The 25,108-nt window shown below is 40.2% G+C and overlaps 1 protein-coding gene across 2 annotated transcripts; it reads left to right on the forward strand.

Moving 5' to 3' along the window:
* Positions 1–1,940: 1,940 nt before the first annotated feature.
* Positions 1,941–23,990, forward strand: LOC311038345 (uncharacterized protein). Of its 2 annotated transcripts, XM_084047818.1 has the most exons (6): positions 1,941–2,439; positions 15,469–15,920; positions 16,233–18,501; positions 20,053–21,312; positions 22,806–22,920; positions 23,486–23,990. In XM_084047818.1, exons 1-6 carry the CDS (start codon positions 2,090–2,092, stop codon positions 23,684–23,686), a joined length of 4,647 nt encoding a protein of 1,548 aa, XP_083903944.1. In that variant the 5' UTR covers positions 1,941–2,089; the 3' UTR covers positions 23,687–23,990. The 2 variants fall into 2 exon arrangements, with proteins under 2 accessions (XP_083903944.1, XP_083903945.1); XM_084047819.1 differs by lacking the exon at positions 20,053–21,312.
* Positions 23,991–25,108: the final 1,118 nt, after the last annotated feature.

Genomic DNA, 25,108 nt, shown 5'->3' on the forward strand with positions numbered 1-25,108 from the left:
CTTCCAAAAGATTCTGACCAAACCTGCTGCTGAAACAGAATCTGTCCAGTTAACCAGGTCCAGAAAACAAAGATATCAACTGTCACACGGTCGTCAGGTATCAGGGAACCTCTCTGGAGAACAGCTTTGTGTGCTCATTCTTACTGCTTTTGTCACTCTAATGGGTAACTTGACGTCAAGTTCTCAAACACAAAATAAAATATGGGGTTTTATGCTTAAATAGGCTATCAAATAACACAAGGCTCAATAGTTTTCTATGACATTTTTCAGTCTTAGGAGAAGCTACTTGGTTTGGAAATGACACTCAAAATCAACAAAGAATCCAGCCAGGTTATGAACCAAATTGATTGTTCAGGTCATCAATAAGAAATTGACTTGACATGGATAAGTCAATTCATGTTTTCAATAAGATGATAAATAGCCTACTAAAACAAAGTAAACGATGGCAGGCAGGTAAGGTTTCCATTTGGCTATCACGTGTGAATTTGTCTACAGCAGGTGAATTGCTCAGCACACTGCCAACCTGTGGAATGTGTCGATGTAACCTAGACCTCACGTCACCAGGCTTTCCGCATTACCTGTGGCAAGAACGGCTTCTATTTACTACTAAGTGCTCTGATCCGGTCTAGAGGCCGACTACTGTATCCGGTAATTTCCCCACACAAATACTTAGATGCAACGTTTCCGTATCCGCTCTAGACCTGGACCGGGTCTGCAATCTACAAAATTAATTAATCCCAGTCTGTCTCGCATGTAACCTGGTAATCTGGGGGAGTGACCTAAAAACTCAGCAAATGCCTTCACGGTGCAGCTGCGTACGACCGATCAGCAGCGTTGCCATGTCGGCGTATTATAAGCGACTTTGGGTTTATTTTTCTGTAAAGTTGCTTGTAAAAATTGGTAGTTGCTTTTGTGCAAAACCTGACAGCACACTTTTCAAGTAACTGGTCTTAATGGTTCAGACTTCAGAAAAAAATTCTATAGTCCTAATAAAAAAAAAGAAGTAAAATGACCAGTCTAAAGGTGACTTTTAGTGGTACTTCAATTTAAAAATAATAAACTTATTGTAAGGGATATTCGATATTGACTTTTTTGCCAAAATCCGATATTCTGATATTGTCTTAATTTCCGATTCCGATAGCAACCGATACCGACATATGCAGTACCATATCATTTCACCAAAAGTCAACAAATTGTCAGGTAACAACATCACATATCTAATCAAATAAAATAGCTATAATATCAATGTAATATCTAATAAATATCTAATACATCTAATATGTTTACAATGATGTTAGGTTTTCAATGAAGTGAGTCCCGGGACTCACTGGTGGTCATTTGAATGAGTCCCACTAATCTTAGATTAGATGTTGGCCTATTTGACAGTGCAAAAGCATAATTGCCTCTGATGCCTATAACATTAAGGTGTGTCAACGAGCGTCAGCTGGAAACAGACACACACACCTGCCCTCTGCAGTGCTCTAATTTGAAAGTGACTGGAGTCTGTCTCATTTCTCTGCAAAAGCCTTTGAATATGGAATATGATAAGGATTACTGTGATTATTGTAAGCTCACATTTACTATCACACACACCATTACAGTAAGAACTTATGCAACTTTCACTAGCCCCCCCCATAAAACAAATAATACAAAAATATTTTGAATCAAAACATTTTTTTTATCAAAATTTTTTTTTTATCAAAAAATATTTTTTATCAAAACTTCTTTTTTTTACTCTGAAATATTTCGCGGACCCCCTGGCTATGCGTCGCGGACCCCCAGGGGTCCGCGGACCCCACTTTGAGAACCGTGGGCCTAAAGTGCTCATGTGTGGCCTAGTTGCGTCTTTTGATCTTGTTTTCCTAGACCTTGTTGCTTATTTCTCTCACAACACTTGGCAACACTGCCGATCAGCTGTTTCCTCAAGTGCGTTGTAGAAAGAGAGGACTTAAACTTTTTCCTCTTTGACACTTGAAGACACAGTTTCTGTGATTAGAAATAGACACAATCGAAGTTATTGAGTTTTTTCTTTTCCTTTTCCTAGCTCCATACCTCCATAAATTAGTAAGTAGGCTAAAAAGAAGTCGTCATGTCTTTGGCCGATCAAAGCCAACAGTGGTATCCTACGAGCGTCCAGGTAACGGTGCTCCAGGCAAGAGGCCTCAGGACAAAGGGGAAAAATGGCACGAACGACGCCTACGCGATCATGCAGGTGGCCAAGGAGAAGTACTCCACCTCGGTGGCGGAGAAGACCGTGGCCCCGCTGTGGAAGGAGGAGGCCACCTTCGACCTGCCGCTGTCCCACCACGGCAGCACGGAGCGCTGCACGCTGCAGGTCCACATCATGCACCGCGCTCTGGTCGGACCTGACAAGCTGCTAGGACAAGCTGTGATTAACCTGCTGGAGCTCAATGAAGATAAGTCCCGCAACAAGACCGAGTAAGTGTTCATAAATGACCTGGCAATACAAGTAATAAGCAGCGTCTCTTTTCGTGTACGCATGCTGCCTACCTAAATAAAATGCAATACACCTCCCATAGTTACTGAACTTGACACAGACCTGTTCCGAATTCGAACCATTGGTCATGTTCTATTACCCCCTAGCCTATATGGACTTGGCATTAGTCCAAATTGTCCAACTCCAACGGCAGTAGTAGGCCTATATTAAACTGTGACTCTTTAGTCTTAACCTTTTTAATTTCAAGGACCCCACTTTGATATGCATTAGTCCAGATACGGGTTTTCAGTGGTGCCAGCAGCCAGCCACTCCAACAAGTGACCTAGTGTAGTTGTTTGTATGTATGTCCTTATGTATGTATGAGCAGGGCAACAACAGCTGCAGCTGATTGCAACACAAAGATGCAAGCAGTTACACTAATTAAACTATCCTCAAAGGGGTCAATTTGGGTCAATTTGGTTCCTAACTGTCAATAATTTAACTGAGGACCCCTGAGCCCCTCCAAGGACCCATGGGGGTCCCTGGATCCCAGTACTGAGAACCAGATTATTGAATGCTCTCTGTTTTCTTCAAACACACAGGAATCGTTGGCTTTGAGTATGCCATTCAGAAATAAGTCTAGATATTGTCATAAAATTATTATGCATTATCAGTGTAAGGAATTGTAACAGCAGATTCAGGGTGAATGTTCTTTTGGGGAATTTAACATGAATAAATCAACCAACCAGTGTAAAGTGTCTGCAGGCAAGTCATATCATTATCCATGGCATGGCTGCATGGATTCCATGCAACTGTGAAATTGTTTAGTTTCATGTGTTGTGAACTGTAAAATCAGGGGGCCCTATTACCTATGTTATACTTTGTCACACGACAGTGTTGCCAGAAAATAGTGAACATAGGTGATCTACAAGCCCGCATGTCGCATTGCGATACGTTATATCTTGTAGATTTGCTATTTACACTTTTATTATTTTTACGTTGAAACATTTAGCCCCAAAAAATTGAATTCCAGGTTGCAAGTGGTTAACTGCAATGCAGGTGTACCTTCGGGAGACCATTCAGCAACATTATGGAGTAGAACAATTAAATGAATCAGAAAATGTGATTTTGACTGGACTTTTGTTCTCGAGATTTGTTGATACAGTTTTTGCCAAAACTCTCTAGCAGTCAAAACGACTTATTACAGTATGACAGAATCCTCTGTGCATGCAAATTACAGACTAGATCTAGCATTCAACCAGAGGCAATTTTACTAAGGTAAAACGTGATCTTATTACACACCAAGACATTATAATACAGAGTACAGACTTGTGTATTTTAGTATTGTTGCCAAATACTGTAGAGGCAAGGCACACTAAGCTGCTTTAGAGTAGGGTACATTAGGTCTCTCACTCCATGTGACCATATTTATTCATAAGTAGCACAGCACACTCATACAGTACAAGCCTGTTTGTAAGAGTAACGATAAGCACAAGCACACGTTTTTTGTATCACTTTTCAAAACAACATCATGGTGTGGAATTGTTATGGCTTTATGCTGTAGATTATATAATATGTTGACCATAATGTGCAACCTTAAATGGGTTATTCGAGAGAGATTCCAAAGTAAACATTATTCTTATTTTCAATAGTTTTTCTTGTGTGTTAATGGTGAAAACTGTTTTTGAGTAAATACCAGCAGTGTTTTTCCATCATCCTTATTGAGCGTGGAAATGCACCTGATTTCTAAGGTTTAAATCTGGCTGTGACCTCACATTCCTGGTTGTTTATCTGTGAAAAGCAAACAGTGGTCGATATCCCGGGCATGCTCAGTATGTCTGAGCAAGAATTGACCACTGCTGCTCTACCAGCTCTCAGACCGAGTGTTATGTTTCACCGACTAGATAACTCCATGTCACTATTTACTCAGCCACCCACTGTCAAATCCAATACCACTATGTCAAGAACAATCTACCCCAACAAACAGCTACTGCTGACATTACTAGATTAGGACGTGAACATGAAAAGTTAAGAGGGGAAAGCAGATGATTTATTAGACTGCATCATTAATAATGAGGCTAAATCTGACATTGACATTGAATACCATGGTTGCCAGGGATATTAGCATTTCAAAGCTGCATTGATTGGGACGTTATAGCAGACAAAGCAAGGTGAAAGGGTTTTATTATAAATATTTAAATAAAAAGTATTAAAAAGAGCTTTTCCGTTTTCCGTCCGACAGCGACGAAATGTAATGAGCATTCACGTGCATTCTGCTTGAAGGGGGTTGTCTAGACTCTAGAGACGTTCCTCCTCCGCAGGTGCGTAGTAAAAGGACAACTCCTTGTTTGTAGCGGCATATAAGTGTAAAGCATGTTTACAATGAGTTCAGCTTGTGTGCGTAATGTTCATAACATACACAAACACATGCACATAAACCAACAAAGTATAAAATAGAGCATTAATATATGAAAATAAAAAGATGAATTATGGTTATGCAAGGTTTCTGCCCAGAAGCCACGTCATGCTTAGAGTAACACACATACTGTGTGCACAGTGTATGCTCTCCCTGACACTCACACTCAGCTGGGTTTTGTGATAAGAAGGGCTTGTGTCAGGGCATTGTCTTATCAGTCATTCACGCTCTGACAGGAAATATATTTGCTGAAAGGGCAGCAATAAGAATACCAATGGTGCAAAATGTGAGTCATACAGTGTTCCTTCTCTTCCTCCAGTTTCATGAGTGTACATCACCAGAACGCACACAGTGTACTCTGCACACACACCGGTATAATGCTGTGTTGAGTTCAATGCAATCCTTGTATTGCAGGCGCTATTAACTGGAAATGTTCTAATTTAATTCCTACACCATCCAGCTAACGCCTAATGGTTAATTTCACAACTTCCTTTTTTATTGGAACAGAACTTGATTACTTCTCTTTTTCTTTGCCTCTGTTCTCCGTTAACATGGTATAATTCTCCTGTAATCTTTTTCCCAACCTCGTTTCTGTGGTTTAGTGAACATTGTTATTTGTGTTGTCGTGCCAGCCTTGCAAATACACAAATACATTTTTGAAGTCACAGATAGACTTTGCAAATGTATAAATCAAAATGCCCTGCTCCAACTCAGCTTCTCCAATCTGACATTGCAAGCACTCAAATCCTATATTCCTTGCACTCTCAGTCTTGCACAAATTTTGCCATGCATTTTTTTCAAAATTCTATTTTTGCCATGGACATACAAATGAGCGGACAGTAATGTGAACCAGTAGCACATAAAGAGCTATAGCCTTAAATGACCTGTACAGGTCTGTAACTCTGATAGTGCTCAAATGGAACCAAATGGACCCATTTGTGCACTCAGAGTTATAAGGTCATTGGAAAATAAGAAGAGAACACTTTCCTAGTGGACTCCTAATGTGACATATTAAATGTCATACGTACATAATTATTCTGAAGAAACCCCGGAGACTGACATTCAGTAATTGGGTGTTATGATAATAATGTTATGTAAGAAACAAAAAATAAAAACATTTGCCACGGACACATTTGTCCATGCACTAGTCTAGTCACATTGATGGCCCCTGATTTGGTGCAAAAATGCTTGTTTGTCCATTTAAAACATTGTACACCGAGATTATAATATAAAGTAGCCAAAAACTATGAGTTAAGTTGGTTTCTGTCTAATTTACCAAGCACCTAGAGAAAATAATATGAATATTTATAACTTTATGATTTACAATAATAACTTAATTGATCAATCAATGTCATACAGTCATGACTACTGCAACCAACATTTACTAAGAAATACATTTAATTAGAGTACAAATACATTCCTTAGAAAAAGTAATGTCAGAAATGATTGTATTACTAGTTTTATCTGTGACATTTGATGAAGTTAATCACTTCTCTGTGATTTAACTTGTGACATCTGCAGGAGTTTTGCAACAAATGTATGTCCGTACTGGGGAGAAGCTGAATTTGTAAATAACCACAGTGTTGAGTGAACTACGCAATAGGATGCCTGCAACTATGTCCGGTTATTTTGCTAATATCATCAGTTGAGTCTGTATTTTGAGAAATTAAACTTTTTAAGAGAGAGGTGTTTGGCAATAGGCAAACAGGAAGAAGAAGTAATACATGCACGTGACCCAAATGCAAAATACCATCATATTAAATGAATAAATCCGGTTCAAATAGTTATGTAATACCCCCACATTCTTCCATTGAACCAAAGCACAAAGCAGCTCTGTGTGAAAACGGATTGTGGAGAGTCAACATTTTATATTTCTTTTATGAACAGTAGGCTATGTTTAGTCCACTGAGTGCCTAGTTAATATGTTTTGTAAAATGATGGTCTGTAAAATTAAATATGTTGCATAAGGTTCATGTTGACGTGTGTGTGTGTGTATATATATATATATATATATATATATATATATATATATATATATATATATATATATATATATATATATATATATATATATATATATATATATATATACACTAGAGTTTCGGGGGGCTACGCCCCCCTCAACCCCAGCCGCGCACGGGGCCCAGCGTGGCCGTGTGTATATTGGGGGACCCAAATCGCCGGAGTAAAACTGTGGAGATTTTTTTTTGAAAAAGGAAAAAATTTGAAGAAATAATATTTGTTATGTTTCAGGGGGTCCACAGGGGCCACTGACCCCCTGTGGAGTGTTGGGACGCGCGGGGACACCCCTGGAACATTTTTTTTTTTTTTCATGAAGGTGGTTGCTTGTTTCTGGCGCTGGCTGTGCAAACCTGGCAACCCAGCGCATGCTGCCGCACAAACGTGGCAACCCAGCGCATGCTGCCGCACGTTACACCAGAAATGGTGCCTGGAGAAAATGGTGACCAAAAAAAAAGTTTGGAAAAAAAGGAAAAAACCCCCGCAGCGGCTGCGTGCTGTTGTGGTGATGAGGTCGTGCGCACGGTAAACGGTACGAAGCTGCCTCCCCTTCCGTTTTGTCCGACATTTGGTGAGTAGAATTAATTATGTTGCGCGGTGGAAAAGGTGTAGTGAGCAGTGAGATGTCCCCTACGCGAGGCGTAAATTCAGCGCGGCCGCCGTGGCGAGTCAGTTGGCGACATGTGGTCTGGCGGTGCGTTGTTTAGTCGATAACAGAGCTGTGGGGTGTCGACACCGAGGGTGCGGAAGTTGGTCGCCATTTATATAGTTAGATATATATATATATATATATATATATATATATATATATATATATTAATTAACCCATTTAGGCCTGGAACCATAGACTGTATAAAATGAATGGACAGCGTTACGCCCTTAGACTCTACAGACCGTAAATGAAGCCGATTGTTCAGCAGTGTGCAATCCGCCATCTTTCAATATCACGTCATATCGCGTCATATCCTGCAGAATGACACCAGACCATTATTGGTTGGGTAGCTTGTCAATCAAAAGTGGGGGCGGGGAATGAATGCTATTGGTTGTGTAGCTTGTCAATCAAATCATACCACCCCTCCTAGAGCATAACCTACTTTATCGTCAATTATAAAATAAATTGGACCATAGTTTACCAAAACGCATATCATGATGATTGAAAGTAGACTTTAAACTAGCGACTGGAAGCATATAGTATTTATGACCATTTTTGTTAAGGTAAGAAAATCTAGTCTAAAGTTTGTCAAAAACCCATCCGCTTGCGTTAAAATAAATTCTTTCTGACACCAGCAGGGGTAAAACAGTGAAACTAAAGGCCATTCATATGAACTGTCTCTTCCGTATTGGCGTCAATGTAAAAATCTCAGGCTGGTCCCTTGCCTGGAACCCTGTGTTTTAGAATCGGCCTCAGGTCTAAAGTGTGTGTGTGTGTGTGTGTGTGGAGATAGATATACATGGATATATATATATATCATTATTTATTCATGTTTGTTTAATACTTTTCTTTGCAACTCTAAAGCTGTCTTATAATGAGCATTAGTGAGGACCAATTTTATCAAGATGAGGTTAAAAATGGGTGAAGTGCTCCTTCACATTCATTCTATTATTGTAGCCTTTCAGAATATGTGATGGGTACAAGCATGAGAACACACACACAAAATTCCTTTGTCTAATGCCTGCCTCCTGCCCTTCACTCATTTCCTTCCATAAATCCAGACTTCAGCTGATCTTGTTTGTTCAGCCACATATGGCTGATGAGCTGCTGACCTCAGTTTGTGCTTGGATGACAGTTTTTATGCTGACTGTTATTGTTTAGTTTTTTTCACTGTTCTTAAGTCATTTAGTCTATTTCTGAAATTTGAAATAGAGCTGCAAATATCGATTATTTTCTTAGTGATTATTCGATCGACTACGTTTTCGATTAGTCGAAGAATTAAGAAGTGCATTGTCATTGATAATTTGTTTAGTTTTTAATATGTCAATGAATCCATGTGAAAAACCTTAATTTGTCTGACTCACCACTTAAGCCCTATCCTATACTTCGTTGTACCACAGTGTGGTGTGACTGGGGTCCCCAAATTATTTTGGGGGGTCCCCAGATGATTAGCTTAATGTGCAACATTGTTTTCTCACTCAACAGTAAACAAACCAACATACAGTATGTGTATACAGGGTATCTGCACATTCCTGAAGTGACAATTTAATGACTTTTAAGACCTTTTTAATAACAAATTGGCCAAATTGTCAAATATTACGTAAAAAAGAGGCAAACATTGTGAAAATAGCCGATTTACAAGCTCACAGCGCACTGCGAATTTTGGGGGGTTGTGAACTGAAAAGTTTGGGAACCCTTAGTATACAGGATATACTGATACTTAGATCAGTGGTTCCCAAGCGTTTTAGCTCGAGACCCAAAAGAGACATTTTATGTCTCCCAAACTAGTGAAAATAGCCGATCTACAAGCCTGTAGATCTGCTATTTTCACTACTTCTTCACTGTTTGGGAAACACTGGATTAGATGATGGACATTATCAGCTAACATGCTGTTTTTCCTCTTCCTTTGTGGGAACAAAAACAACATAAAGAGAGCAGGCTGTTCATGGATAAAGAACTGAGCCTAATGACTGCTCTTTTAAAGGGCTCATATTCCTACTTACTCATGCTGTGAGTTATGACAGACATAGTCTCGGGCGTTAAACCAAAAAAACAGTATTATTAAAATGATGTCTTTAAAGTTTAAAGGCATCCTATTAATCATATTCTGTTTCATTGCAATTGTTACATTTTACAGGCATGTATTGACTCAGAGGAGCCAGCCTTAGATCTGCGAATGTCTTTGACTAACTTTGGACTAGCCAATCACAGAGAAATCATCCCTCCAGGCAAGAGGTAACCAACCTTTTCAAACCCATGAGCACTTTTTATTCCAATGTGTAAGCTGAGATCTACCACTACAATAAGTTCCAAAAAAACACCATGTCTAAGGCATCATATTTACTTTTGCAATTTCTGACAGGCTCAATCTATCTATTTGTATATATCCACACAAAGGTGGTCTGAATACGAATAAACAAAATGGCAACATTTTGGGGGAACATTTATAAAAATGCCAAAATATTAGGACATATTTTAATAAAGTTGACACTTTTTTGGGTTGCTTTTTAAAACAAAAATAAAACACACAGGGACATGAAATAAATTGCTATTACAGATATCTAATCTTCAGTTCACAATATCTTCAATTCACATGAGACTTCCTCATCAATTAATATTCACATTTAGATATTCTGTATAATTGTTGGATTGATTTTGGTTTTATTGACATTTAACCAAAAAAAACATACACGTGACCATATATTTGTACATATCTGTCAAAAGGATACTTTTGACAGATGTGATGACAGATTATCTGTCCTCAATTGTTAAGGATAATTTTGTCTGGGAGGGTTTGTTAAGCCAAACAACTTTAACGTTATGAGCCTGCATGTCGGCCGGCTATTTTCCCCTCACGGTATTTCCGGGTGAGTCTTTAAAAAAAATGATGGCTCCACTTGGGAAACAATGTCACGGGTCCCTCCCGGTCATTTGAAAAACAATCTCGGAATCAATGCATCTGTCGCCTCCTCTCCCAATACACAAACCTGTTTGTGATCTGCTGTGAAGGCTTTGACAATCGACATGTAGCTCGTTATCGACCGGTTGGTTACCACTGCTCCAAGCAATGAGACGTAGTCTACTGTATGCTCATTGTCCAAAAGAATAACTAGCCAATAGCAGATCATACGTCCCTCCACAATTACACACATTGCCTATACAAGGTCCAGCCATACTGGGTTTTGACCCAGTCTTGTTTTAAAAACAGTGTTCCTTGGAGGTCAGTTGGTCGATTGGTTGGTTTGTGTGTTTTGCTTTAACACAGACTTTCCACAAACAGCCATGTCCCTTCTGAGTCATTTTCCGTGGCTTTTCCACCCTTATGACTGCTTAGAGAAAGCTGTTACTTGGTGCTGGTCAGAATTTCCACAAGGGAACTGAATAGAGCATTTTCTCTACTCCAACACACTTTAAATTGAGGTCTTGGATTTTATAAACCCTTCACACCCTTCTTTGGATTAAAGTGGTGTGAACAATAGGGAGATGGGGGCTACAGGGATGTGCTGTTGGTAATAGCAACTGTATGCTACTGTATACAGTGGTCACCTGTTCATTCATGCACGATCTTCAAACGGCCACCTATTGGACATCAGAGGTTTTCAAAGGTTTCTTTAGGTACCTTTCAAAGTTGACGCCCACAGATTCTTGGCACCTCCCATTGAAATGATTAGAAAGTGTAGTGTGGCCGTCCAGCCACGAGATGGCGCTTGGTATCAAAATGTATTTTAAAAAAGTAAGTAAGGCATGTGTTCAAAATGTTACTTGAGTAAAAGTACAAAGTATTGGCATCAAAATATACTTAAAGTACCAAAAGTAAAAGTACTGAAATGTTTGAAAGTAGCCGATCTACGAGCTTGTAGATCGTCTATTTTCTAATGGCCGTGGTATAATATAGGGCTAAAGTGGTTAATGTATATGTTTTATAATCAGTGTTGGGCTATATTACTTAGGAGAGTCATATGTTACCTACTTGTATTACTTATTACTCCTTTGAAAAGTAATAATATTATATAACGTATTACTTGGAATCAAGAGTAATATATTACATATTACTTTATATTACTTTCCCCGTGCCCCCCCCCCTCAAAAAAAGACGTGTACAGTTTTTAGCCTTTTAGAACTGAATCCAATTTAATGGAACAATAGAAAACAGTTTTTATCTTTTTAAGTATTTTGCTGCTACAGATTCCATATTTGGAATTGGAACAATAATTATCCTTACAGGAACAACATAAATCTGAACTGCACACACTGGCTGCAGCCTCTCAGAAACTGAAACAATAAAGTAAACTTTTTGAACATTTCTTAACCTTTTCACTTACAACAGTCAATATTAATTAGCCAAAGTGCAAGGGGGGGAGATATAGAGCAGTGGTTCTCAAACTTTTTCATGTGAAGGACCTCCAAATTGACACTTATTAGCCCGCGGACCCCCATTTTGAGAGAGAGAGAGAGAGAGAGAGAGAGAGAGAGAGAGAGAGAGAGAGAGAGAGAGAGAGAGAGAGAGAGAGAGAGAGAGAGAGAGAGAGAGAGAGAGAGAGAGAGAGAGAGAGAGAGAGAGAGAGAGAGAGAGAGAGAGAGAGAGAGAGAGAGAGAGAGAGAGAGAGAGAGAGAGAGAGAGAGAGAGAGAGAGAGAGAGTTAAATCAGGGGTCTTCGACAGGAGGTCCGAGACCCCTAGAGGGTCCTCAGAGTTACTGCCGGGGGTCCGGCAGTAATGTGTGGTTCCACGGTGTGGTGGGGACAGAGGTACTGTAGGGGGGAGGGGAACCTGATAGCAGAGTTCCTCAGCTTATTTGGAATACTGTAGTGTAGGCTACACAGTATATCATTAACATAACCGGTTTTGCTATCTGCTACCTACCTCCCCCTACTGTCTGTCTGTCTGTCTGTGCCCACACACTGCACAGTCAGACACACACACACACACACACACACACACACACACACACACACACACACACACACACACACACACACACACACACACACACACACACGATGTGCAAGTGTTTGAAAACTTTAGTTACTTTGTAGATTTTGATTATTATTACAAAACATACATTAACCATTAACCTTATATAAAGTTGTCTATTTAAAAATAGCAGAACTAAGCTACACGTTGTGAGCTTGTAGATCTGCTATTTTACATTTCGTCACCTTATTAAACTAATGGCCTAAGTCATTTTTTCAAGGTTTTCAGGAAAAATAAAAAACTGATCCAGAACAAAACTATATGATATTTCTTAATCATTTCACCCAAAATGTTTATAACAAATTATGACTATTTAAATAGAAATAACACTGTCTGTCAGTTATGTAACATAAGAGATTTAAATAGGTTTAAATAGGATTAAATCTGACTTAGGCCAAAATAAAAAGCAAAACAAATTACAAAATGGCCTAAATCAGTAAATAATTTGGCTTAAGTCACAAAAACATGTGACTTAGGCCAAACGAAAGGCCTATTTTGTCCTAAGTCACACTAGGGAGTTAGGCCATTATACTAAAAGGGGCGTGAACAGCATGATCCTTTTCAATTAGGAGATAGGCGATTTTACCAGAGGTGGCCAGTGTCATGAGGACCTGACTTAGGCAAAAATATAATTTCCTCAAAAAATGACTTAGGCCATTAGTTTAATAAGGTGACGATTTTGACATAACGTGTGAAAGAGGACTTTCTGCATAACAAGTAGAGAGAAAGAGAGAGAGAGGGAAATAGTCCAGTAAGGAAAAAAAAAAAACTAAAATCTTTACTTATGTACAGTACTTGTGTAATGTAATGTGTTACTTTACACCACAGTAAAATGCTTGAAAATACATTGTTGTGTAAAATGTTTGAAAATATTTTGATGCCAGTACTTTGTAGTTTTACTCAGTAACATTTTTAACACAGGCCTTTTACTTGTAACAGAGTATTTTTATATTGTGGTAACAAAAACTGGACATTCCGCATGGAATTTGCAAGCTCATAGCGTGGGATTTAAACCCGGGCCGCAAAATCACTGGACATCAGCTTTAACCACAAGAGGGACTCTTACTTAAGCATCAGAAAGATACATACAACTTAAAACATCACATCAGAGAAAATTTGATGCATTTAGGGTTGACCTTAAAAGGCAGTTGATACCCAGTTAATACTGAAGACAGAGAGAGAGGGGTGCTTGAGCTAATGTGAGCATTTTTTCCACCACTGAGAACATGATTTCAAAAAAAGCTAAATTCTCCCCCAACCCCCTCTCCCTGCTGACTGTAGCCTACCTAACTGTGTGTGAAGGTGGCCAAACTTGTTTTGTGACAACAATGGCCAAGCTTGAAGCCACTGTCTGTCTATTAGCATATGTTAACCATGATCCTCTCTCACTGAATGAAAGGAAGGGGTCGCGACCAGCGTTGCCATGTTTGCTTATTATAAGCAACCTGTTTTTCTGTAAAGTTGCTTGTAAATATTGGTAGAAGCTTGCTGCTTTTTATTTGAGAACTTGAGGTGCATATAGGTTTAATGTGCTCATGTGGCCTATAATAATCAATCTCTTTTGGGCTTGTTTTCATAGATCTGTTTGCTTATTTCTCTCGTAAACTCTGGCAACACTGGTCGCAACAGCTGTCTCCTATGACTGAGAGAGAGAGAAAAAAAAAAGAATGAGAAAAACACTGGCTTATCCTCTGTTCTTTAATTGTTGTTCTTCAGTGGTGGAAGAAGTACTCAGATATTTTACTTAAAGTAAAAGCCACCACATATACCACATAAAAATACATGTAGAATGTCCCGTTTCACAGGTTATCAAAATATATAAAAATCCTTTGAAAATAGCAGATCTATAAGCTCACAACGCATCACATGGCTATTTTTAAATAGCCAACGTTTATATAAGGCTAGTGTCATGAGGACCTGACTTAGGCAAAAATATAATTTCCTCAAAAAATGACTTAGGCCATTAGTTTAATAAGGTGACGATTTTGACATAACGTGTGAAAGAGGACTTTCTGCATAACAAGAGAAAGAGAGAGAGAGGGAAATAGTCCAGTAAAGAAAAAAAAAAACCTAAAATCTTTACTTATGTACAGTACTTGTGTAATGTAATTTGTTACTTTACACCACTGTAAAATGTTTGAAAATACACTGTTGTGTAAAATGTTTCAAAATAGCATTGTGAAAATTGTGAGCTTGTAGATCAGCTATTTTCAAATAGCCTATGTATAAAATAAAGTAAAAGTACTGGAAATTGGAAATACTCTAGTACATAAGTTTGTTTTATTAATTCAATGATAAATTGTCTGCATTCATAAGTTCTCTAATGACTTCTGCTTTTAAGAAATAAACTGCAAGTAGAGTAATTGCTTTCCTCTGCTCTCTTCTGCCACCTACTGTCCACCTAAAATGAAAAACTTAAAACACACCCCCAAGGCATAGCCACACCCCCAACCTTTCACAACCTAAGGTTATGGTGGGTTATGGTGGGTACCTTTCAGAGACTCTGGTGCGTATGTGAATAGGTGACCACTGTAGCAGTTTGTATACAATAAAAAAAACTGACAGAATGATTCATTTTCATTGTTTCAATCCATGTCTAAGTTTGAAACATAAACGTAAAGAAATTATTTTGTAGCTGAAAGTATAGTGTACAACTATAGACAAAATTGAAACAAACTGCTCCTGCAGATTTAAGATGTATTCCTTTTGGAATCATTCAGTAGACTTTGTTTAAAGAATGAAAATTGTACACATGTGTTGGCATGTTGCAGGGAACGCACATTATTCTAACACACTGGTTCTCAATGTGGGGTCCTGGGGACCAGGGATCTTTGAGGGGGTTCCAGGGGGTCCCCGGCTAAATGGTTGGTAGTTCAGAACCAAATGGACCATTATGGGTCTGTAACTCTAACAGTATACAAATATAAATTAAAAGATTTTAAAATCACTTTTCTAACATGTTGTTCTATAGATGGTGTAAGCTGCTGAACAAGGCTGGCAAGTCTGACAAAGACAGGGGAGAGGTGCTTCTGGACATCCAGTTCACGAGGAACAACATGACAGCCAGCATGTTTGACCTTTCTGGCATGGACAAACCCAGATCCCGGCTAGGCAAATTGAAGGACAAGGTCCGCGGCAAAAAGAAGGACCAGCTTTCAGAGACTGCATCTGCCATTGTGCCGTCATCCTTCACCCAGGTTCTGACGGACAGCGAAGAGGAGGGAGCGCGGGATGGAGAAGGTGAGGGTGGCGCAGACAACAAAGAGAAGAAAAAGAAACACAAGCTGAAATCATTGTTTTCTCCCAAGTCCAACCTGCAGAGGAACGCGTCGCAGTCTATGTCTGTCCTCGGCCCGCTGCCTGAGAGGAGCTCTTCTCTGAGCGGCAGCCGTTCCTCTGGTTTGAACATCGATTCTTCAGAAGGTCAGACAACACAACAGTATTACAACAGTTGTTAAACCAAATTCATTTTTCTGACTTATAACGCAATTCTTTATTGAAAAATAAACATTTACTGTTGTTTAACCACTTAAACCCTATACACTTTGTTGTATGATAAATGGCGAAATAGCCCATTTACAATGGTAAAAAGCGGTGTGAGCTTGTAGATTGACTGTTTTAGCTGTAAAACTAAATTGTTTTGACAATTTTCACCTACTGTATAATAATGACATGCCCAGAATAGGGATGCCAGGTTGAAAGCGGTTAATTTAATAGTTTTCTCCTTTCATTTAGGTAAAAAGAAGTTCAAGTTTATGACACATAAGCGCTCGGGCAGCTCGGACAGCAAAACATCCCAAGGCTCCCTGTCACTTTTGGGCCGCACAAAACAGGGCTCGGAGCAACCGAGCAACCTGTGCATCAATGGCAGTCATGTTTACAACGAGGAGCGCCAGCCACGGCGCTCACGCGGAGGCTCAAACTTCAGCCTGGCCAGCTCAGGCCTCGGCTCAATGGAGGACCTTCACAGGGCAGAGAGCTCCAACACCTCCGTCGCCTCCGCTGATTCATTTAGGGCTCAGAAGCAACAGTCGCCCTGGGCAGAGGAGGAGGACAGCAGCAGGGCTGTGCATGAGGAAGAGCAGATTGAGGAGGAGCAGGTGGCTAATTCAGGCATGGAGGTAGAAGAACAGGAGAAGAGAATTAGCCAGATTGAGGAGAAGGATACAATTCAGGAACAGTGGGAGGAAGGAAGGTTGGGGGAAGAACGCGTTGAAGAAGAAAAGAGGAGGATTGAAGAGGAAGAGGGGCAAGAGAGACTAAGAATGGAGGAAGAGAGGAAAGTCAGACAAGAGAAGAGGATTAGGGAGGAAGAGGAGGAAATAGAGAGAATAGCAGAAGAAAGGAGGAGGATTGAGGAAGAAGAGACAATTAGGATGGAAGAAGAGAGGAAACAGAGAGAAGAAGAAGAGAAGAGGGTTAGGGAGGAAGAGGAGGAAAGAGAGAGAATAGCAGAAGAAAGGAGAAGGATTGAGGAAGAGGAGACAATTAGGATGGAAGAAGAGAGGAAACGGAGAGAAGAAGAAGAGAAGAGGGTTAGGGAGGAAGAGGAGGAAACAGAGAGAATAGCTGAAGAAAGGAGGAGGATTGAGGGAGAAGAGACAATTAGAATGGCAGAGCTGGAAAGACTTAGGATTGAGGAAGAGAGGAAAAGGAGAGAAGAAGAAGAAGAAGGAGAAGAAAATAGAGTTAGGGAGGAAAGAGAGAGAGTAGCGGAAGAAAGGAACAGGATTGAGGAAGAAGAGACAATTAGAAAGGCAGAGCTGGAAAGAGTTATGATGGAGGAAGAGAGAAAACGGAGAGAAGAACAGGAGAGACTTTGGAAGGAAGAGGAGGAAAGAGAGAGATTAGCAGAGGAAAGAAGGACACAGGAAGAACAGGAAATGAGAATGGTTGAGGAGGAGAGGAGAAGGACAAGAGAAGAAGATAGGCTGATGAAGGAAGAAGAGGAACGGGGGAGATTAGCAGAGGAAAATCGGGGACTCGAAGAACAAGAAAGGAGGAAGGTTGAGGAAGAGGAGAAAATTAGAAGGGAGGAAGAGAGGGCTAAGGTAGAGAGGAAACAGAGAGAAGAAAAAGAGGAGAGTGTTAGGAAGGAGAAAGAAGACATTGAGAGAATATCAGAGGAAAAGCGGGCAGTGGAAAAAGAAATGAGTGAGGAGGAAGTGAGATTTAGAAAGCAAGAACAGGAAAGTATTAGAATGGAGGAAGAGAAAGCTGAGGAAGAGAGGAAACAGAGAGAAGATGAGGAAGAAGAAGAGGAGAGATTTAGGAAGGAAGAGGAGGAAATAGAGAGAGAAGCGGAGGAAGAGAGGAGACAGGAAGAACGAGAAAGGTTAAGAAAAGAGGAAGAGCTACAAATTAGGAGAGAAGAGGAAGAAAGAGCAGACAGAATGGGCATGGAAGGAGAAGAAAAGAAGAATTATGCAGAGGCGGATGGAGTGACAAAGAAAGAAGAATGTAGATTGAGGATGGGGGAATCAGAGAGGGAGATTATTCAAGAAGTGAAGAAAGTAAAGGAAGAGGAAAGAGAGAGGGAGGAGGATGTGATTAGAAGAGAAATGGAAATGAAAACCTTGGACGAGGAGGCATGCCTGATGCAGGAGAACAGGTTGAAAAGAAAGGAAGAAGAAAGCAGGATGCTAACAGAGGAGAAAGAAAGGCTTGGGGAAATAAGTGGAGAGGTATTGGCTAAAGATGAAGAGCAAAGTCAATGGTTTGAAGGTGAAAGCAGTGGGGAGAATCAAATGCTAGAATGTCAAGAGGCTAGGGGATTGAGAGAAGATCAAAGTAGAAATGACCAAATGGACGGAAAGGAGAGAGGAGAGAAAGGTAGAATAAGGATAACAGATGAACTTCATTTAGGTCAAAATGTTGAATTGGCTGTGGAGAGTAATTCTCCTTCTGCAGACCTTGCCTCCACTGACCCCTTTGATGACCTCTCCTCAAGTAATCCCTTTGAAGAGCACAGCAAGACAGCGAAAGTATACGCTGTTAAGCCAAGGTTAGTCCACTCTGTGTACCTGCATGCACATGATTCTATCCAATCATCCGCACTCACAGTTATACCTTCTGCCCCATCCTCTTTCATTCTCAACTAATGCTAATTCATCCTACCCCTGTGTAACATTTAAACAATAATACACAGGTTGTGGTTTATAGTGATTATACTACTATTATATATAACTACACTAGGGGTGTATTTACTTTTACTTTTACTTTTTTTGCGACAATATTTCAAGATTGACCTGATGAAAATCCTGCAAGGATCGAAACGTTGTCACAAATCAAGTATATCCTTTACCTGGGAAATGGTTTCATTGGCCTAGCACCCACCGTCGATGTGCATGTAAATAGGTATGCTTTATCCTGATTATACAACAGAGAACGTCAATGCATTCCAGTGGGGAGTTTCACTGTGTTATAAATGCTGATATTCACACCAATAAGTATGACGTTAGAACTCTGCTTAATAAGCAGAAGCTTGATTTATGGATCTGTCATTTTGTGGAAAGCATTCCACTTGACTCACTTTAATTACATTGAGTTAATGCCAACACACTTGCAGAAGTTAAAATTCAACGTAAAAGGAGGCAGTTGAACAAAATGTGCAGCTGTGTGTTAATGGCATGAAGTCAAGGTCATGTGAGTTGTGTGCTGTGAGCTGAATGTAGGACTGTCACGGTATCTGCTTGCAGCCAATGACTCCACGTCATGAGGCACTTCTCATTAAAACATAATCCTCTAAATCTATCCGACACCATCATGAAAATTGCATAGCACTTTGTTTGTGTACGCGTGTGTATGCAAATGTCTCACGCCAGCCTTTACTCAGCTGAGATTGGTCGGCCCAAAGTCTTACTTCATTATTTTAGGGGTCATATTAAAACTGAGTGAGGATGACCAAAGACAGGTGATTACTCACATTCGACTGTAGAACTGTATGCTAATTCCGGTTGCTGGAGTACACAAATGGAGTTGGTTTCATCATTTGTATTTCTGCATTGTTGCTCATATGTCATGTTGAGAATCCTATTGCATTTTTCTTTTAGTTTTTCTAACCAAACATTATTGTCATATATCATCATGACTATGCTTTGTTCCGTTCATCATTATACATTTTTATATTACAGTTTTATGTTGGCTAATGTACACAATTCCATTTCACTTCTTTCTAATAAATCCTGTTTGTGAATTCTATTCATACATAAACATAACACCACTTCAACATCTCTTATCACTGCACTGTCTGGATTTAGTTGAAGCTCTCTGGTGTGTGTGTGTGTGTGTGTGTGTGTGTGTGTGTGTGTGTGTGTGTGTGTGTGTGTGTGTGTGTGTGTGTGTGTGTGTGTGTGTGTGTGTGTGTGTGTGTGTGTGTGTGTGTGTGTGTGTGTGTGTGTGTGTGTGTGTGTGTGTGTGTGTGTGTGTGTGTGTGTGAGTGTGTATTTGCCACTTTTCATTGTCCCTGTATTAGCCTTGTTTTTACATTAATGTACCTGAATCTTTAGAAATGATTAATACTATTATCTCACACTATCAAAACACCTCTTTCCAGTTCCTCGTGCCTGCACCCACCCCAGCATTTTGTGCCATCCAACCTATTCTTACAGCCCTTTGAGTCAGAGACTGAACCCTCACAGCAGATGGCCACATATGTGTTGGAGAAGAAACGTCGTGCTCCTTTGCCTCCCAACAAGCAGCAGTTCCCTCTGGAGCCTGCTGTTAGTTCCACATTAAACCTGGCTGAAAACAAACCATCTGGTCTGCACCCTACATCTAGAGCTTACTCTGCTACGCCGTTGGTGGGAAACAACATAAAGGAGAGCATCAGTGCAGATGGGAAGGACTTTGTTAGAGACAAAGGACCAGCTCCACAACCGCCAGGAAAGAATGATGCTCAGAAACCATTCCAGAGAGAGCAGACTGCATCTACAGTGTGTCAAATGGATGCACAGAGAACAAACAAGATAAAAACCTCCAGTATTTTCCCTCAGCGTTTGGTGCAAATGATTGCTCCTTTGATTAGGCCTACCTCCACAACAATGGATGTCCAGGAAGGGACAAGCCAGAACTCAATTCACAACTTTAAGCAGCCTGTAGATATTGCATCTATCACTGGAGGGTCAACAGTAGCCACACATAATAAAGGTCCTGCACCATGTCGACCCCAATCTTCTTCTGAGGCGTTTGCTGAACCTAAAAGAGCCCTGTCCAGCGCTGATGCTAATCCAAAAGCCACCAGTAAATCATATGAGCACAACCCAGTGACAGGTCAGGTACCTGTTGTATTTGGATCGTATCCATTCGAGGAAGACGAGACTGAAATTCCACTCACAAGACCAGATGAACTCACAGCCTCTTCGAATCTGGAGAACCTAGATTCATACAGTCATCAGAACAGTCCCTCCATTGATCAAGACATGATATGTAACACCAAAAAGAAATCTTCAAAGACAGAACATGCCCCTCTTCCTCCTGCCAAGAAAACACCTATTTTAAGCAACCAACTTGTGATGAACCATGGCACAGAAAGTGTTTCGAACGGACATGATAGTGTTCCAGGAGTGGTTGTACTTGATAACACAGTCATTCTTCCATGTGCTGCCCTCTCCTCGTCATCCCACCCAAAGCCCCTGGAGATATCAGACACCAGAGGAGATGACCTTTCTCATATAGTGGCCATGAGCGCTACCTCTGATCAGATAACTCTGCTGTCAGTCAATTTGTTGCCCTCACAGGCGCAGGTGGTTGTTACAAAGGGCATTGGGGAGCAGGCAGGTGGGAAGTGGGATGTGCCTGCCTCAGCCTCACGCAGGTGAGAGAGACGTCTCAAGTAGAGCAGAATCTGTAGTTTATTTTACGTGTAACCTTTAGATACACCACTAACTCCCAGTAATTAGACTTGATTGTGTTGTATAATAGATCTATACGTCTGTATGTGTGCTGCTGACCTTTAGAATGTTAGTTTAGAAGTAGGGATGTCCGATATTATCGGCCTCCCGATATTATCGGCCGATATTAGCATAAAAATTGATATCGGGAAAATATCGGTATCGGTTTTTGATTTTTTTTTTTTTTTTTTTTTTTTTTTTTTGCTTTATAAATAAGTTACAGGAGTTCTTACTGTATATGGTGTGTGTGATATGAAATTTGAGCTTACCCTAATCACAATAATCCCCGCATATATCGGTATCGGTTGATATCGGTATCGGTAATTAAGAGTTGGACAATATCGGTATATCGGTTATCGGTAAAAAAGCCAATATCGGACAACCCTATTTAGAAGTGTGTGTGTGTGTGTAACTAATGTCTAGGGGTGTGCCGATATATCGTCCCGCGATATATCGCGATACGTTTTCGCGACGATATGTATCGTTTTGGGGAAAAAAAATATCGTTTTTGAAAAAAAAAAAATTTTTTTTTTTTTTTTTTTTTTTTTTTTTTACAATCATAATAATCAGGCATGTAAACGGCCCCGAAGTGAAAAGAGTGACAACATGTTTTTTTTTCGGGTCAGGTGTCATACTATTTGTATTCAAAACGGCTATTGTAGCTGAAAAGCTACAAGTTTGCATGTCTGAATAATGCAAAAACAGAATTATTTGTTTGCATTTTCTTTTTTTCTCCTCCATATATTTTCATAATAAAAAAAGTGCGTATCGTATCGTATCGAAATCGTATCGAAGTTGTGAGCCAAATATCGTATCGTATCGTTTCGTGAAATTAGTGTATCGGCACACCCCTACTAATGTCAATAATGTGTTTAATGTTTAATGAAATGTGTGTTGAAAATGTGTACGGCATGGCTCAGTAGGATGTCTGCAAATGGGTCTGTCCGTCTGTCTGTTTGGGGTTAATCTAGCAAACCGCTGCTGAGCTCAGCAGCGCCAATTAATTTTATTTGACGCTTATTATATATATCCACACACACACACACACACACACACACACACACACACACACACACACACACACACACACACACACACACACACACACTTATACATAGAGAGAGATCCAACATAACATATATAAATATATATGTTGGCTCTATGCTATGGATTTATCGTTAGCAATCCCCCTCCCTCATACATAATGAAAATTACATTTCAGCTTCATGGATAAACATGTTATTGGAGTGGAGAGAGCCTTGCTTTGAATAGTCAGCCTGTTGAAGCTGATAAGATTCCCATGTCTGAATTGAACCACCTTGCTCTTACCTACTTTATCTGTATCACACCAGCACTCCTGTATCTATAGCTCCAAGCTATCATGTTCGCTCTCAAACTTTTCCTCTTGTCATTGCAGGCCCCATCCTGTGAAACCTATGAGTCTGCAGGAACCCCAGCCTGCCTCTGTGAGACAAGGGACAAAAGATAAGAAGTCCACAGCTATCCCCTGTTATGTGGAAGAAAGGATAAAGGTAGATTTCTTCCCCTTTTTATTTTCCACTGTTATCATTGTAGGCACACATGTTAGTTTTAAGACTGCCCTTTATAACTTGTCAGAAGTTTGGTTTGAACGGATGTTTTTTAATGTTCATGTTTAAATGTATACCTGTGTGTAAACTACTGTTTACCCATATAAACAACATACCGTCCGTCATTGTTAACACATTTTGGTTTGTAATATGTGCCCTACTGTAGCTGTACCAGTGAGTTATTGTGTTGTGCTAACCTGCTCCAGTAAATTGGCTAGGTTTTTTCTCTTCGTAAAGAGTCTTGTTTGTTTCAAACAAAAAGTTTACATTGTGACGTGTTGTAATCTGCTTTTTTCACATTTTTTAAAATTGCTTGGAAGTGGTAAAGTCTGTCTGTGGGAAAAGTATTTACAACTTGAGCTTGTGACTAAATAATAACTATTTTGGATCCATTGGAACACAGGTTCTGTTTTTCCCTCAATTTTCTGAAAATGTCCGATTTTGGACATCCAAGGTTTCCACCCGGCATTGACGATATTATGTTCTGTGCTTGATTCCTTGCCCACAGATGAAGGAGGAGCCGAGGCTCACCGGGCCATACTCCCAACTGACCCAGGAGGAGCTCATCTCTATGGTGGTGAAACAGCAGAGCCAACTCTCTGAGAGAGACAACAAGATTGGCCAGTTGGAGAAGTACATTGACGCTCTGCTTGTACGCGTCATGGAAGAGCAACCAAGTATTCTTATGTCCATGTCCAGTTCTGTGTAGAACACCTGTTCTCAACGTGGAGTCCAGGGACGCCCCAGGTGTCCTTGAGGATGTTCCAGGGGGTCCCCAGCTAAATGATTTATATCTGGCAACCAAATGGACCCTCGTGGGTCCATTTGGTTCCATTTGTACACCCTCAGAGTGACATTAACACTGGGGGTCCGTGGTTTAATGCATATCAAACTGGGGGTCCTTTGAATTAAAAACGGTTGAGAATCAGTGTTATAGGATACCTGTCATGTTTGTTCTCCTGGGCAGCTCTCTGAAGACGCTGAAAAGTTGAGAATCAATGCTTTAGAAGGAGTAAGGGCAGGGTTGAGCTGTAGGGGGTACGGGGGGGTACGGCGTACCCTTAGTTCTGACACTGTGGGGGCTGGGGACTCGCGCGTGCACATGCACGAGCAGCTCCACATGCACTCGCGAGCACACACGTCAGCCGCCCGTGAGAAGTCAATCATTAATACAACAACGCACCTTCAGGGGCGAGCCGTTTTTAACACCTTAAACAATGGATTCAACGACCTGGCTGCTTTGCATAACAAGAGCTGGTAGCCTACCAGACACTCACAAAGGTATCCTTATCTAGCTCTGGTCCATAGCGTTAGAAGGAGTTCTCCTTAACGCTATGGTACTTTAGATTCGTTCCCCTCGCACCGCGGTAGCGCAGCCTCTCGTCTGTAGTAAAATAAAAAAAACGCTTTTGGTACTCACCAAAACAAAGACGGTTTAATGGAGTTGAAAGCCTATTCTATTAAGTGGGAACACTCTGAGCCCCCACCTCACGTATAAAATACACTTTTTGTCCAGAAAAGAAAATATTTCACCTGAAGGAAGAATCTGGTCAATAGGAAAATTCCATTGACCAGATCTGTAGAGGGCACGTGGAGCAACCAAAAACAGGAATTCTTTTCTGGCCAAAAAGTGTATTTTAGACATGAGGTGGGGGCTCACAGTGTTCCCATTTAGTAAAGTAGGCTTTGAACTCCATAACACCGTCTTTGTTTTGGTGAGTAGCAAAAGGGTATTTTTTTTTACTTGTTTTAAAAAACACTGTTTTGAAAGCAATGTAAGTCTTAAAAAAAGTAATTAAAGTAAAGACAAGTTGACTGATTATTTTAAGTACTTATGTGTGGGTGAATCTATGTAAAGGGCTTTTATATAAATCAAAAGGAAAATAAAATAATTAATTAATTGAAACAAAAATAAAAACAACAAATTAACAATGCAACAAAATAATAAGAAATATAAATACATTAATAATCACATGTTGAATACAGTATTTCAACTAGCACTGAGCTGAGTGGCTATGTGCACATGCTTGCGCACACACGTGCCCGCGCGCGTGCACGTGCGCGCGCACGTGACGTCATAAAATAGAGTACCCATAGTTCAAAAATCCACAGCTCACCACTGAGTAAGGGT

The sequence above is a fragment of the Gymnoscopelus microlampas genome, assembly GCF_963454915.1.
Source record: "Gymnoscopelus microlampas genome assembly, chromosome: 21".
NCBI classification, from domain to species: domain Eukaryota; kingdom Metazoa; phylum Chordata; class Actinopteri; order Myctophiformes; family Myctophidae; genus Gymnoscopelus; species Gymnoscopelus microlampas.